Here is a 12825-nt window from a genome sequence, read left to right on the forward strand (position 1 = left end):
TGCCTGCAGAGCCCTTTCTACCTGCACAGGGGAAATGCTGCCCAGCCAGGCTGGTTTCCTGCTGGGCAGGGAAAGGGTCAGGCCAGAAGGCAGGACAGGGAGATACAGAAGACATGCTGAAGTGCAAACCAAACATGGACCTATGACCTTGACATCCCTTCATGGAGGCACAACCAACTCTTGCAGGTGGGATGAGAGGCCAGAGCTGGGAATGGGGCTTGCAGGAATTGGTCTGTGACAATTGCTGTGGGGCACCTTTCAAGGCTCTCTAGGGAACAAAGACATAGCCCAGACCCTGCTCTGCTGGTCCTTCAAGTCTGTCCTAGGAGCTCTGGCTGTGCAAGGAAACTGCTACAAGCCCACATCCTGCACACTCACACTCTGCAACTGGGCACTGGGATTTGCTTTGCCAGGGAATTTCCTTGGGCACATTCCTGACAGTGACTTTGGAAGAGGAGCAAATCCTTCCTGTCCTGCCCTCAGGAGAAGCCCTTTCCTGATGGAGCTTCTGTTGTGGAGCCCAGCTGTGTCCCAGCAGTGTCCATGACCTGTCCCTGCCTGTGATCCCAGGACGGACATGCAGCAGGATGTGACCAAGCTGGCAGAGCACTTGGGCCTGGCACCAACATAAGGGCTAAGAAGGAGAGTGTGGAGCTGGAAAGAAAAGATGTGGAAAGAGCAAGTGCCCTTGTCCCTGGTTTTCCTGCTATGCTGGGAGTTTCTTCCCTCCCCCTGTGCACCCAGGCACTGACCCTGCAGCACAGAGAAGGGTTTAGGAACCACCTTGGACACCACAAGTCAGTGCAGGGAAGTTTATTTCATTAAAAATCACGGGACTCATGACTTTTGAACAATAACTGAATATCCGGAGACTTGTAGATATTGTGGTAACATTAATCAGTATTTAGACATAATGTTCTTTTATGGAAACATTATGTTAAATAAGAAACGAAAAAAGAAAAACTACCAGAAATAAAACAAACACAAAAGAGGACATGTGACTAAAAGCAGACAGGGCTTGTAACGAGTTACATTCTGAATGCTCTAAGAAGAAAACTGGTACTTCATTATTTCTGAAAGAAACCAGTCATCAATTTCCTGAGACAATGTTTGAGCTCCTGGTTCCTCAGGCTGTAGATAAGGGGGTTCAGTGATGGAGGAACCACCGAGTACAGAACAGACACGACCAGGTTCAGGGATGGGGAGGAGATGGAGGGAGGCTTAAGGTAGGTAAACATACCCGTGCTGACAAACAGGGAGACCACGGCCAGGTGAGGGAGGCACGTGGAAAAGGCTTTGTGCCGTCCCTGCTCAGAGGGGATCCTCAGCACAGCCCTGAAGATCTGCACATAGGAGAAAACTATGAAAATGAAACAGCAAAAAGCTAAAGAAAAACTAACCACAAGAAGCCCAATTTCCCTGAGGTAGGATTGTGAGCAGGAGAGCTTGAGGATCTGAGGGATTTCACAGAAGAACTGGCCCAGGGCATTGCCCTGGCACAGGGGCAGGGAAAATGTATTGACTGTGTGCAGCAGAGCATTGAGAAAGCCACTGGCCCAGGCAGCTGCTGCCATGTGGGCACAAGCTCTGCTGCCCAGGAGGGTCCCGTAGTGCAGGGGTTTGCAGATGGCAACGTAGCGGTCGTAGCACATGATGGTGAGGAGATAAAGCTCTGCTGAGATGAAGAAGACAAAGAAAAAGAGCTGTGCAGCACATCCCATGTAGGAGATGAGTGTGGTGTCCCAGAGGGAGTTGTGCATGGCTTTGGGGACAATGGTGCAGATGCAGCCCAGGTCTGTGAGGGACAGGTTGAGCAGGAAGAAGTGCATGGGGGTGTGCAGGCGATGGTCACAGGCTACGGCGCTGATGATGAAGCCGTTGCCCAGGAGGGCAGCCAGGAAGATGCCCAGGAAGAGCCAGAAGAGCAAGAGCTGCAGCTGCCGCGTGTCTGCCAATGGCAGGAGGAGAAACTGGCTGATGGAGCTGCTGTTGGTCATCTGCTGCCTCTGGGTACAGGGACCTGTTCATGGGGAAAAAGTCAGGGAGAAGTCAGAACATGCTTCTTTGAGCTAAACCCTGGCAAGTCAGGGCAGACATTTCTCAGATAAATCAAAACCATTTCCCAATACCCCTCTCCGTCCTGCACACATCCATAACTTTTCGTATTTCAGGAAAATTTGCTTCATATCCATGGCTGGAGCCCTGCTTGGTGCTCACTACATTTCCCAGGAGGAGCTGCCCCTCTGCCCACTGGCTGTGAGGGTCAGCCCTGCTCTGCTCCAGGGGGGTCGTGGCCATGGTGGGGGCAGGGCCCACCCTGGTGTTCAGCTGTGTCAGATGAAGCTGCTCCTAAAGCAAAAGTTCTCATGGGCATCTGCACTCCCAGTTTTGAGATTTCAGGATTCCAGAAGGCAGTTTCAGAGGTTTGGGTGTTTTGTTTCTGACTCCCCTCATCTTCCCTGTGGAGTTTTCCTGGATGTCAGAACCCCTCAGCATTTGTGCTACCATGAGGAAGAACAGAGCAGGGCTTCCCAAACAGGATGATTGTCTGTGGTTTAGTGCAGAGTGAGGGGAGCTGCTCTGTCCCTCTGCCTTCTTCCAGCTGCCCTGGACTTGGACCTTCCTCAGACAGAGAGTGATCACACTCCCATTTTTGTCTGAAATGCCACCAGACACTGTTGAGAGCAGAGAGATCCATCACAGACCACTCAATGTCTCAGCCTGGCTCAAGGTCTCAAGGACACACATGGCTCATCTCACCAACCCAACAGCATTTCCTGGGATGGGCACAGCATCTCTGCCCCTCTGCACTGGGGATTTCTGATAACACAATTGTGCTATGAAGGTGATTTGCATTCTTGAGGGCAGCTCCCAGCTTGGAAGGACATCTCAGAGAAGAGCCAAGTGTCCTGACAATGGGGTTTGATTCTGGGAAACACACCTCATTCTCCAGGCACACAGAATTCACTACTGACAGCCCCACAGGTCAGAGGAAAATTGGAATGTCTCATTCCCAGGGACCCACCTGCCTGAGGGGGATCACAGGATCACTGATTGACTCTGTAGCTTGAACTCCCATTCCCAGTGAGCCTGACTGAGAAAAGGAGGAAACAACACCAGTAACAAGGGCAAGTTGAGGAAAAAGGAAATGCACACTGAGGGTCTGGCTGGGAGAAGCCAGGGCAGAACCAGGTGGGCACTCAGGGCATTGTCACCCTGAGCCAGCTGTGCATCGTCCCAGAAACCAACAATATCAGGTAGTTCTCAGCTCCTGTGCAGCTCTTCAGTGTTCCCTCTGCATGACACACCACCAGGTATGTGGCTTGAGAGTTTGACAGAAATCCCTCCTTTCACCTTCTCCTTGATGAATCCCCTGGAAAATATCCTGCAGTGCTCTGGTTCTGTAAGCAGTCCTCACCTATGAAACTCTCACTTGATAGCTGAACAAACCTGCCCTTCCCTGCCCTGCCCTGCCCTGCCCTGCCCTGCCCTGCCCTGCCCGGCCCTGCCCTGCCCTGCCAGGGTTTGCTCTTTCCACCCACAGCCTCTCCCCCAGCACTGAGGGCGCTCCCCAGACCAGCTGAGAGCTGCCCCTGGCAGGTGGCAGAGCTCCTGCCCTGGCACAGCACCCTGGGCTGCAGGACCCTGCTCTGCAGGACAGTTTGGGGCAGCCTGGGTGGCACAGCCTGGATTGAAACCCTGGAGGGAACCCTGCTGGGATGTCCGTGGGATGGTGCAGCAGAGAGTCCCTGCTTTGCAGCTCGTCCTCCTCTTCAGCACCAGAGAAACTGTGATATCCCACATTAGAGACCCCCCCAGGCTGTGGGATGTGCCAGCGTTGGGAGATCTTCCCACAAACTGCACATACATTGCCCTTCATGCAGACTTACCTTCTGAAAGCCTGGAAAGATTCCTCTTCTGTGGATCTTCCTCTCAACTTCCATCACACCCCAGACTGTGAGTAACCTCTCTCTGCCCTGCTTTTCTGCCCTCGGTGTGTGCAGGCGGTTCCCTGAGCCCTGCTGGGCTGTGCACAGGAGCTGCTCCTGGGCAGAGCTGTCTCTCTGCAGCGCTGCCCGCTTGCCAGGAGCTCCCTGTGTGCCAGGAGCCCGGCCCAGCTCAGCAGCACAGCAACAGCCCAGGGCATTTAATGGCCCTCTGGGGGGTTTGGTGCTGAGTCCCTGAACATCAGACCCTGAGGAAAGGTGCAGGAACCTCTTGAGAAAGCAAAGTCTGAATCAAACTTTAAAGTTTCTTTTGTTGTTAATGGGTCCCTCTGAGGGACATAACTGAGAAAGTGTCCCCAGATTCCAGTTAGAAAACAAAGAGACAATGATGACAAATATGGACTAGGAAAGAAAGGTCACTCTGATGCTGAGGAAAGTAAGAAGCCTTTCATTAACCCAAAGGTCACAGCCATGACCCCCAGCCCTGGGAAGAGAGATCCTCTCCCTCCCTCATTCCTCCAGGCCCTTCCTGGGGCACTGGGATGTGGGATGTGCAATGCCAAGGACAGGAGGATGGGGTGGCACCTCCCAGGCTGCTGAGCAGGGACAAGGAGGCAATGAGACCCCAGGGCTGCAAGGCTCACTTGTCTCCTCATGTCATCAGGGCACACACAGCAGCCATGGCCAAAGGCCTGCACAAGTTGGCTCTCTTGGGGCCTTTCAGCTTCTGCACATCCCTGTGTCCTCTCCAGCCCAGGCTGTCCTACGGTGTCCATGCCCTGCCCCTTTCCCTGCAGGCTGTCGGCATCCCCCGGCTGCCCCACCTCGCTGGCCCCTTCCTGCACTGACATCTCTCCCCCCTCCCTGGCTCTGCCTTGGAGCACAAAGCCTTGGACTGATCCAGACTCCTTCAGGGGGATGTGTTGCACCACAGCACTGCCCTTGGGCAGAAATTCCTTTCTCCTTGTGTGCAGTCTGCACCTCTCCAGTTGCCCTTTAACTGCTCTTCAGCCCTCTCAGCTTCTCCTGTTCTTTCCTCAGTCTCCACAGCACTGGGTCCAGGGCTTGTGCTTGAGGCCTCCAAACCCCTCCATGGGATGTTTCTGGTCCCTCTCCAGGATGTTTATCCATGAAAATGTAGTGCTCTTAGTGCAGGAGAGACAGAGTGACACTTTCTGCCAAGGGTTGTATTGGCAGAACAAGGCACAGGAACTGGAACTGAATGAGGGGAGATTTCCATTGGATGTCAGGAAGAAATATTTTGTGATGAGGGTGGCAGGAACCTGGGCCAGGTTACAGAGTAAGTGGAAACCCCATTCCTGGAGCTGTCCAAGGTTGGGGGTTTTGTACGGCCTGAACTTGTGGAAGGTGTCCACGGCTAATGGAAAGGAGTTGTACTAGGGTCTGGTTTAGGTCTCTTCCAAACTAAAGAGTGTTTATTATTCTTTTATTTCTATGTCCCCAACTCCTTCTCCACAGGGTTGCATATACTGACATGCACCATGTTGGCATTTTAATGTGACCTAATCCCCAACACTTTATGAAAATGGAAAAACAGTCCTTTTAGGGACATGAATTTCAATGACTTTGGACGAACCTTTCAAACCTCAAAAGTTACAAAGGAACTAATAGAGATTTCCAACATCTCTGCATGAAAGGCTCCCCGAGTGATCAGTGACAGCCCCCAAGATGACCTTGCAGCTGAGGTTGGGGGTTTTCTCACTCAGGTACTGAGACTCAGGGTGGGCAGCCACAAAGTGCATTTAGGGACTGTACAAGACTTGCCATGGGATGTCCAGGAAATGACCAAAGTGATTTGTGGAGGAAGATGTATGAGCAATCAGAGAGAAAAGGGTATGAAGGAGCTGGGCATGTGCAAAGAGGTGACTGGTCAGTGCCTTTTTCTGGCTGTGCCCTGTAACTGATCCCACAGTCTGTTCCATTTTCCTAATCCCTCCACTGCCAAGAACTTTCTGGGACAAGGGATCTCTGTACTCTGGGTATGGAGGGAGGTCTAAGTGCAAACGACTGAAGTGGGAGCCACAATACCATCAGATCTTGTGTTCTCTGGGGGCCCAGACACTGGTGAGACTGGTGTGTGTGCACAGGACACTGGTGGGGGTAGGGGTGGGGGTGGGTGGAACCACCAGAGAACATCAAACCAGAGAAACCAGTGACTGGCAGAGGCCTTGGAGCCCCTGTCTGAGATCATCCCCTGAAGGATCCACATTGTCTGGATGTCTCTGGAGCTCTACGTCTTCTCCTGACATGGCAGAGCACACAAACAGCCCATCCTTGTGTTCCTTTCCCCACTGACTGTGCTTTGGCCCAGAAACTTCTTGAGGTCTCTTCCAGGATGATTCCCTGTGCATTTCCCTCCCCATGGGCCTTCCCTTCCTGATGCAGCATCTGTGGGGCAGCAGAGCTGGGTCAGTGCAGGGCCAGGGCTGGCTGTGACAGGGGCCATGAAGCCACTGCCAGGAGGTGACAGCAAGGACAGTTTGCAAAATAAAAAATTAGAAATGGTGACTCTTTTTGAGGGAGGGAAGGTTTGACTGGAGCTGGCATGTGAAGAGGATGAAAGACAAAGGGTCTTGAGGGAAAGAGGGAATGTTCAGCCTGGAGATGAGGATAAGATTTTTCTCTAGTTGCAGGGCCAGTGCAGAGCAGGGTGGCCACAAGCCCAGGGTGCCTTCCTGCCTGCCAGGGTTGGTGGGGCTGTGTGACAGAGCTGCCCCCAGAATCAGAACCCGAGGGGCTCTCCCACCTCCCCCACTCTTTCACCTCTCCCAGATGGAATTTCTGTTGTGTGGGTTCCCTGATGTGCTGGATGACCTCACAATGCTCCCAGGCCAGAATGTCTCCTGAGGGCCACCCAGGCTGCTGCAGTGGAAGTGACCTCACAACCATCACATTCCAGCCATATCCCCATGCCTGGCCTCCCCTTCCCTCTGCCCCTGTCTGGTCTCTGCTCAGATTGTAGGAAATGATATAACTTTTCTAATTTCATCATGGTTTTAATTAGCCTTTTAATGAACTGCTTGAATTAAAGACAAGTTGTGTGTTGGGCCTTAAATCTCTTTCAGCCAGCACTCAGCAGAATTTAACCTACCACTGTGAGAACACAGCTTGGGAAAAGTACTAATTCTCTAAGTTTTGTTAAGTGAACCTTGATATGCTTTGATGAACAAAGCCTGGGATAGAAAGATGTACTGTTGATGCTGGAAATCTGGAATGCAGAATTTATGGACCACAAGGACACTTGCAGAAACCAGTAGATAAAGAAGATGGCTAACAAGGATTTAGTAGATGTGATGGAAAGTCCCAACCAGGAGAAAAAGACTAAAAATATGGACTAATTAGCACAGAGAGGGAGAAGTCCATAACCAGTAGAAGATAAAAATTAATTCAATATTAATTCAAAATTACTTCAATAAAATTATGTCATTTAGAACCAATGAACATTGATTTCTTTGTGATGCATTGGTGTCTGTGTGAAAGGATTTCTGTTGGACACACAGAGAGAGCACTGGGAATAAAGTGATTCCTTCCTTTGTAACACCAAACATGCAGTGTTAGGGGGTTTTATTACCCCAATCATTTCAGAGGGGTTTGGCAACAGCATGAGCAGGTTTTGATTAATATCTTGTCTCCAAGTTGCTGGGGCCCAATTTCTTCCCCATGAGGCTCCCGTAGCAGAAGTGGCTTTGCAGAGCCCAGCAAGAAAGAACACCCTTAAGCAGCAGCTCTGCAGTGCTGCCCACCAGGCTGGGCTGGCAAGGGAGGGCTCCTGGCCATGGACTGGCAGGACCTGCTGCTGCCAAGATGCATTTGGGGTTTCAGGCTCTCCCTGGCAGAGGTGCCACCAAGTCACTCTGCAGTTTTGCCTGTGGCCTTCAATGTGCTGGGCCTGGCCTGGGACTTTTCCTGCAGTGGGATGTGTCCTGGTCCTGGCACAGGAAAGGCAGTTCCTCCCCCAGCAATCTGCTCCTTCTGTGTGTCAGGCCCCCACTCACTGCCCCTCACACTGCTCAGTGTTTGCCTTGGCTCGTGGGTGCACTTGATCAGATCTGCTTGAGTGTTCTGAGGCACAACCCAACACCTACTGCCTTCTGCACCCACAGCATAAGAAATATGACTTTCCTTTTCTATGGGGCTGGACCTGATGGGTCTTTGCATTACTGACTTTAATTTCCATTTTTTGAAAATTACCTTTTCCCCAGTTGGGTCAAGATGTTGGGCTCTTTCACAGTTGCCTGAAGTAACTCAGAATCACAGAGTGTCCTGAGTTTCATGGACCTTCAAAGATCATCTAGATCCAACCTCTGTGACATGAACAGGGGCACCTTGCACTAGACTGGGTTGCCCAAGAGCTCTGCCCAGCCTGGCCTTGAACACTCCAGGGATGGGGCATCCACAGCTTCTCTGGGAAACCTGTGCCAGCACCCTCAGAGGGAAAAATTTCTTCCTAATACCTCATCTAAACCTTCTGATTCAGTCATTCCCCTTTTTCCTGTCACTCCAGGCCCTGGTAAATAGTCTCTCTCCATCTTCCTTTTTGTTCTTTAAAGTACCTGAAGGCCACAGTTAGGCCAACCCAAAGGCTCTCTTCTCGAAGTCGAACAATCCCAGCTCTCTCAGCCATCCCTCATGGCACAGCTGCTCCATCCCTCTGATCATCTTGGTGCCTCCTCGGGACTTGCTCCACCAGCTCCATGTCCTTGCTGTGCTGGGACCCCAGAGCTGGAGGGAGCTCTGCAGGTGGGGTCTCACCTGAGAGGGCAGAATCCCCCTGCCCTGCTGCCCAGGCTGCTTTGGAGACAGCCCAGGACACCACTGGTCACCACTTGCCTTGCTGACCAAAGATCCAGTAACACATCCCCCCTGGAAAGGCCTCCTATTACCTGGGTCAGGAAGTTTTCCCCCATTCCTTCCAGGAGTATCCCTTGACTTTTCCAGGTGTGTGGTGAAGTGTCTCTTGACTGTGCCAGGTGGTTCTGTATGATAAAGGTGGGGACAATCCTGACCATAACAGGTGGGGATCACAGGATAATCAGCCACTCTCTGAAAGCCTTGGAACATTCCCTACATGAATTGTATGTAGCAGAAGTGGAACAATTCCCAAACATTTTGGAATCTCCAGGAATTACTGACATGAGGATGGAAATTCAGCAGAGAACTAAAGCCAGTCACCCTGTGACCCCACAAACAGAGGTCCTGAGGGAGGCCCCTGGAGCTCCCCAGCACCTCCCTCTCAGTGGGCACCTCTGGGAGCCTCTCGGAGCTCGGGAACCCTCAAGTTTGCAACACTCCAAAGAGCGTCGCTGATGCCCAGGACAATTCTGATCCCCCCTCAACAAACACACCCCTCCAGGTGCCCCCCTTGTCTCTTGGGAAACACAAAGGGATGGGATGGGAGTGTTTCACTGACAACCAGGAGAATTGTGGATGGGCACCTTTACACACACAGATATTGATGTGTCCACACATCTCTGCCTGTGTGTGTGTGAATTGAGTGTGGTGTGAATGTTGTTGTTGTGAATCTATAACTGAGTCACTGTTAAAATTGTAGCAAATGGCATCAATTCACTTGATAACTGAGAAACTCATCAATGATACAGTACTACTACTCTGTTTTAACTCTTTTGTATCCAAATCCTTTGCACCCTGACCCTCTTACAGCTCAAGTCTCTGAATAAATCATTCCCATTCACTAAGAAAAAGTATATATTTCTTGTGCGGTCCACTTTGAAATTTCCTCCTTAGGAAAACTACAAAACAACTCCAATTAGTACAAGTCTTCAAGACTTGAGAACAATTAAATGAAGATAAATAAATTGTTTTTCTGTGTTTTAATAAGCCCCAATGTGTATTTGGAGATGAGTCCATGATCCTCAGGAAGTGAGAGAAGATTGAAAAAGTGACTCAAGAAGTCAGAAGCCAAACTCCAAGTCCCTTGAAGCATCAATGGGCCCCACTGAGGGCAGACACTGACAAAGCCTCCCCAGGGACTCCTTAGAGCAGATCCTTAGAGGCCCTGATTGCAGGGAGACAAAGGCTCTGTGCAGGCACCTGCAATGCTGAGAAAACCCTGGGCTGGTTGGAGGAAGCACAAAGGCCAAGGCCTGAGCCCCAGGCCCTGGGACAGCAGGTCCTGTCCCTCACAGGTGGCTCAGGGCTGTTTGTGGGGCAGTGGGATGGGAGAGGGAGGAACAACAAATGTCAAAACCTGTGCAACCCCTCCCAGCCTCCTCAGGGAGGGCTGAGGAAGAAACAAAGTTCAGAACCTCAAAGGAAAGTTCCTTCTGGTGGCCTCAGTGGCAGAGGCAGCTGCCAGAGCCCAGGGGACAAAGCCCTGGGTGCCTTTGTGCCTTCCAGCCCTGCCAGAGCCCTTGGCCATCTGTCTTGCAGCCTCTCCTGCCCTGTCCCTGCTGCTCCTCTGGCCTTGCAGGCTGCACACACCCATCCTGCTTTGCCACCAGCCCTCCCAGCAGCATTTCTGTGCCCTCACTGATGTCTCTGCTCCATCTCTGGCTGTTCCCTGCAACACAAAGCCATGGGATGATACTGACTCCTTCTTGGTGAAACCTTGCAAAACAAGGCTCCTCTCTGAGTGACATTTCTTTTTCCCCCCTTCCACTCAGAAACTTCCAAGATGCACTTTTTGACTTTCCTTCTCTTTCCACTATGAAGAAAAGCTCCGTCATCCTGGCAGAATCACAGAATATGCTGAGCTGGAAGAGGCCTGTAAGGATAATCTAGTCCAACACTTAGCCCTGCACAGGACCATCCATAGGAGTGAAACCATGTGAGGATCATCCAAACACTCCTTGAGCTCTGTCAGGCTTGGAGCTGTGACCAGTGCCCCAGGGTGACTGTTCAATGCCCAACCAGATCTTCCGTGAGCCCTCTCCAGTTCTTCCTCATTCTTCCACAATGGGGATCCTCAAACCCAGACACATCAGTCCAGATGTGTTACCCCAGGGCTCATTCAAAGGGGGTGATACCTCCCTTGTCTGGGTGGCCACACTCCCCCAAGGCAGCCCCATGTTCTGTTGTCCTTATTCACTTTGATCCTGAGCCCCTGTGCCTCAGGACATCCCTCACACAGCCCAGGCCCTTCTCCTCGGGGTCACTCCAGAGCTGTTCAGGTCTCTGCCCTCATCTCTGGGTCATTGTGCCCCCAGGGCAGGACTGGCCTCTTTGCCTTCTAAAACTCCAGCAGGTTTGTGTTGCCAGAGCCCAGAGCTCCTCAGGGCCCCTGAGAGGGACTCTCAGCTGGGGCAGCTCTCAGGGTGTGTGCACAGGTGGCTCATCTGCCTCTGGGTGCCCAAGGCTGCTGCTGTCTGTCAGGGAGGTGACAGATGTGACCTGGCAGCCCCTTCCCAGCCATGGCCCCCTGGAGATGCTGAGGCCCAGCTGACTCCTCACAGCATTGCCACCCGTCTGCTCCTTGTGTACCATGAGCTGATCAGGTCCAGGTCACCTCACATTCCTCTCCAACACCTTGTGCCTGCCCTGGGCCCTCAAGGTCTTTGCCTTGATCCCAGGAAGGGGCATGGAGAGTAAATGGTTGCAAGCTCAGAGTGTGGGAAGAAATGCCCTCGGTTGTGGTGTTGAGGTAAGGATTTATGTATTAGGGTTTAGAGTTTGACATTCAGGGGTAGGGCTTGGGCAGAAGTTTAGGAAGGTTTGGTGTTGTCCTGAGAGTGTCTGATTTGTCCTCAGCAAGTGGGGTATATTTGTGAGGGAGGGTTAGGATTAAATTGAGACGTTTAATGCTTGTGATGGGGCCATGGATTAGTGCCAGTAACAGAGTCCAATTAAGGGTACAGGGAGCTTGAGCTTTGACTTCCTGATAAAGCTGGGATTGGGATCAGAGGAGTGGATTCCTTCCCCTGTGAGGGCAGCACCTTTCAGTGGTGTCAGGTAAGAAACTGGGTAAAGGCCTATCAGGAATGTTTGCACAGTCAGCACTGCAGCACCCTCAGTGTTACCTGAACCAATTTTTACCCCATCAAATTCTTTCATCTCTGTTTGCCAAGCTACTTTTCTCTCCCATAAATTCACTCTATTTCTTCAGAGTCATCTCCTCTCTCCAGAGAGCCTTTCCCCACATGAGTCTGTCGATACCGGCCTGGGTGGCAGCTCCTGGTTCCCACCCCCTTCTCCCTGCAGGGCCCTGAGCTGGTGAAGCTGCTCTGCAGAGGGAGGGGACTGTGGTGCCCTGGGGCCATGGGGTGACCCTGCACTGGCCATGCTGGTCAGGGTGGGAAGCAGACACAGCTGGGTGGGGATCACAGCTGCTGAGCTCCTTTCCATGTTCCCAGATGGCTCAGGAGCCAAGGAGAAGGCTGGGCAGGACCAGGGGGTGTCTCCAATGGCACCAGGGCAGGGTGGGGTGGCAGTACATCCAGTCTATGGGCTCCTCTGAAACATGCCCCAGGCTTGTGTCCCTTTGCCTGCTGGCTCCCCAAAGCAGCTCCTGAGAATGATGAGTCAGGAGTGTTCTCTACAGGTTCATTTTTCTCCTGTATGACTCCTCTTTCAATGGTCATTCCTTTTAGGAAATGCCACTCCTGGCTCATCCAGGCTCACTAACAGGCCCCAGGGATCCCTTGAGCTCTCCTGGACACTACAATAGCTTCTCTCCAGGATGGCATCAGCCACCAGTCCCACTGCAGGTGGGACAGCAACAGGCAGATCCATCAAAGACCTGTAACACTCTGCTTGAACATGTGCAACCAAGAATGGAGCTCTTGGTCCAGCCCTTGGTCCCAACAGATTCCCGTGGGTATCTGATCCGGTCCCTCTAAATCCATCAAGAACCCAAGAGCCAAAACCATTTTAACGGATGAGCTCCCTGAGTGTGTTCCTG

At 52.0% G+C, this 12825-nt stretch overlaps 2 protein-coding genes across 2 annotated transcripts in view; one reads left to right on the plus strand and one right to left on the minus strand.

The window, feature by feature from the left end:
* Positions 1-12825, plus strand: part of LOC139673817 (zinc finger protein 850-like) — a 584874-nt gene that overhangs the window by 23890 nt on the left and 548159 nt on the right. The window lies entirely within an intron of this gene.
* On the minus strand, positions 1068-2048 carry LOC139674122 (olfactory receptor 14J1-like). Its single transcript, XM_071560269.1, has one exon. It carries the CDS (start codon positions 1995-1997, stop codon positions 1068-1070), a length of 930 nt encoding a protein of 309 aa, XP_071416370.1. The 5' UTR covers positions 1998-2048.

Source organism: Pithys albifrons, chromosome 7 (assembly GCF_047495875.1).
Source record: "Pithys albifrons albifrons isolate INPA30051 chromosome 7, PitAlb_v1, whole genome shotgun sequence".
NCBI classification, from domain to species: Eukaryota; Metazoa; Chordata; class Aves; order Passeriformes; family Thamnophilidae; genus Pithys; species Pithys albifrons.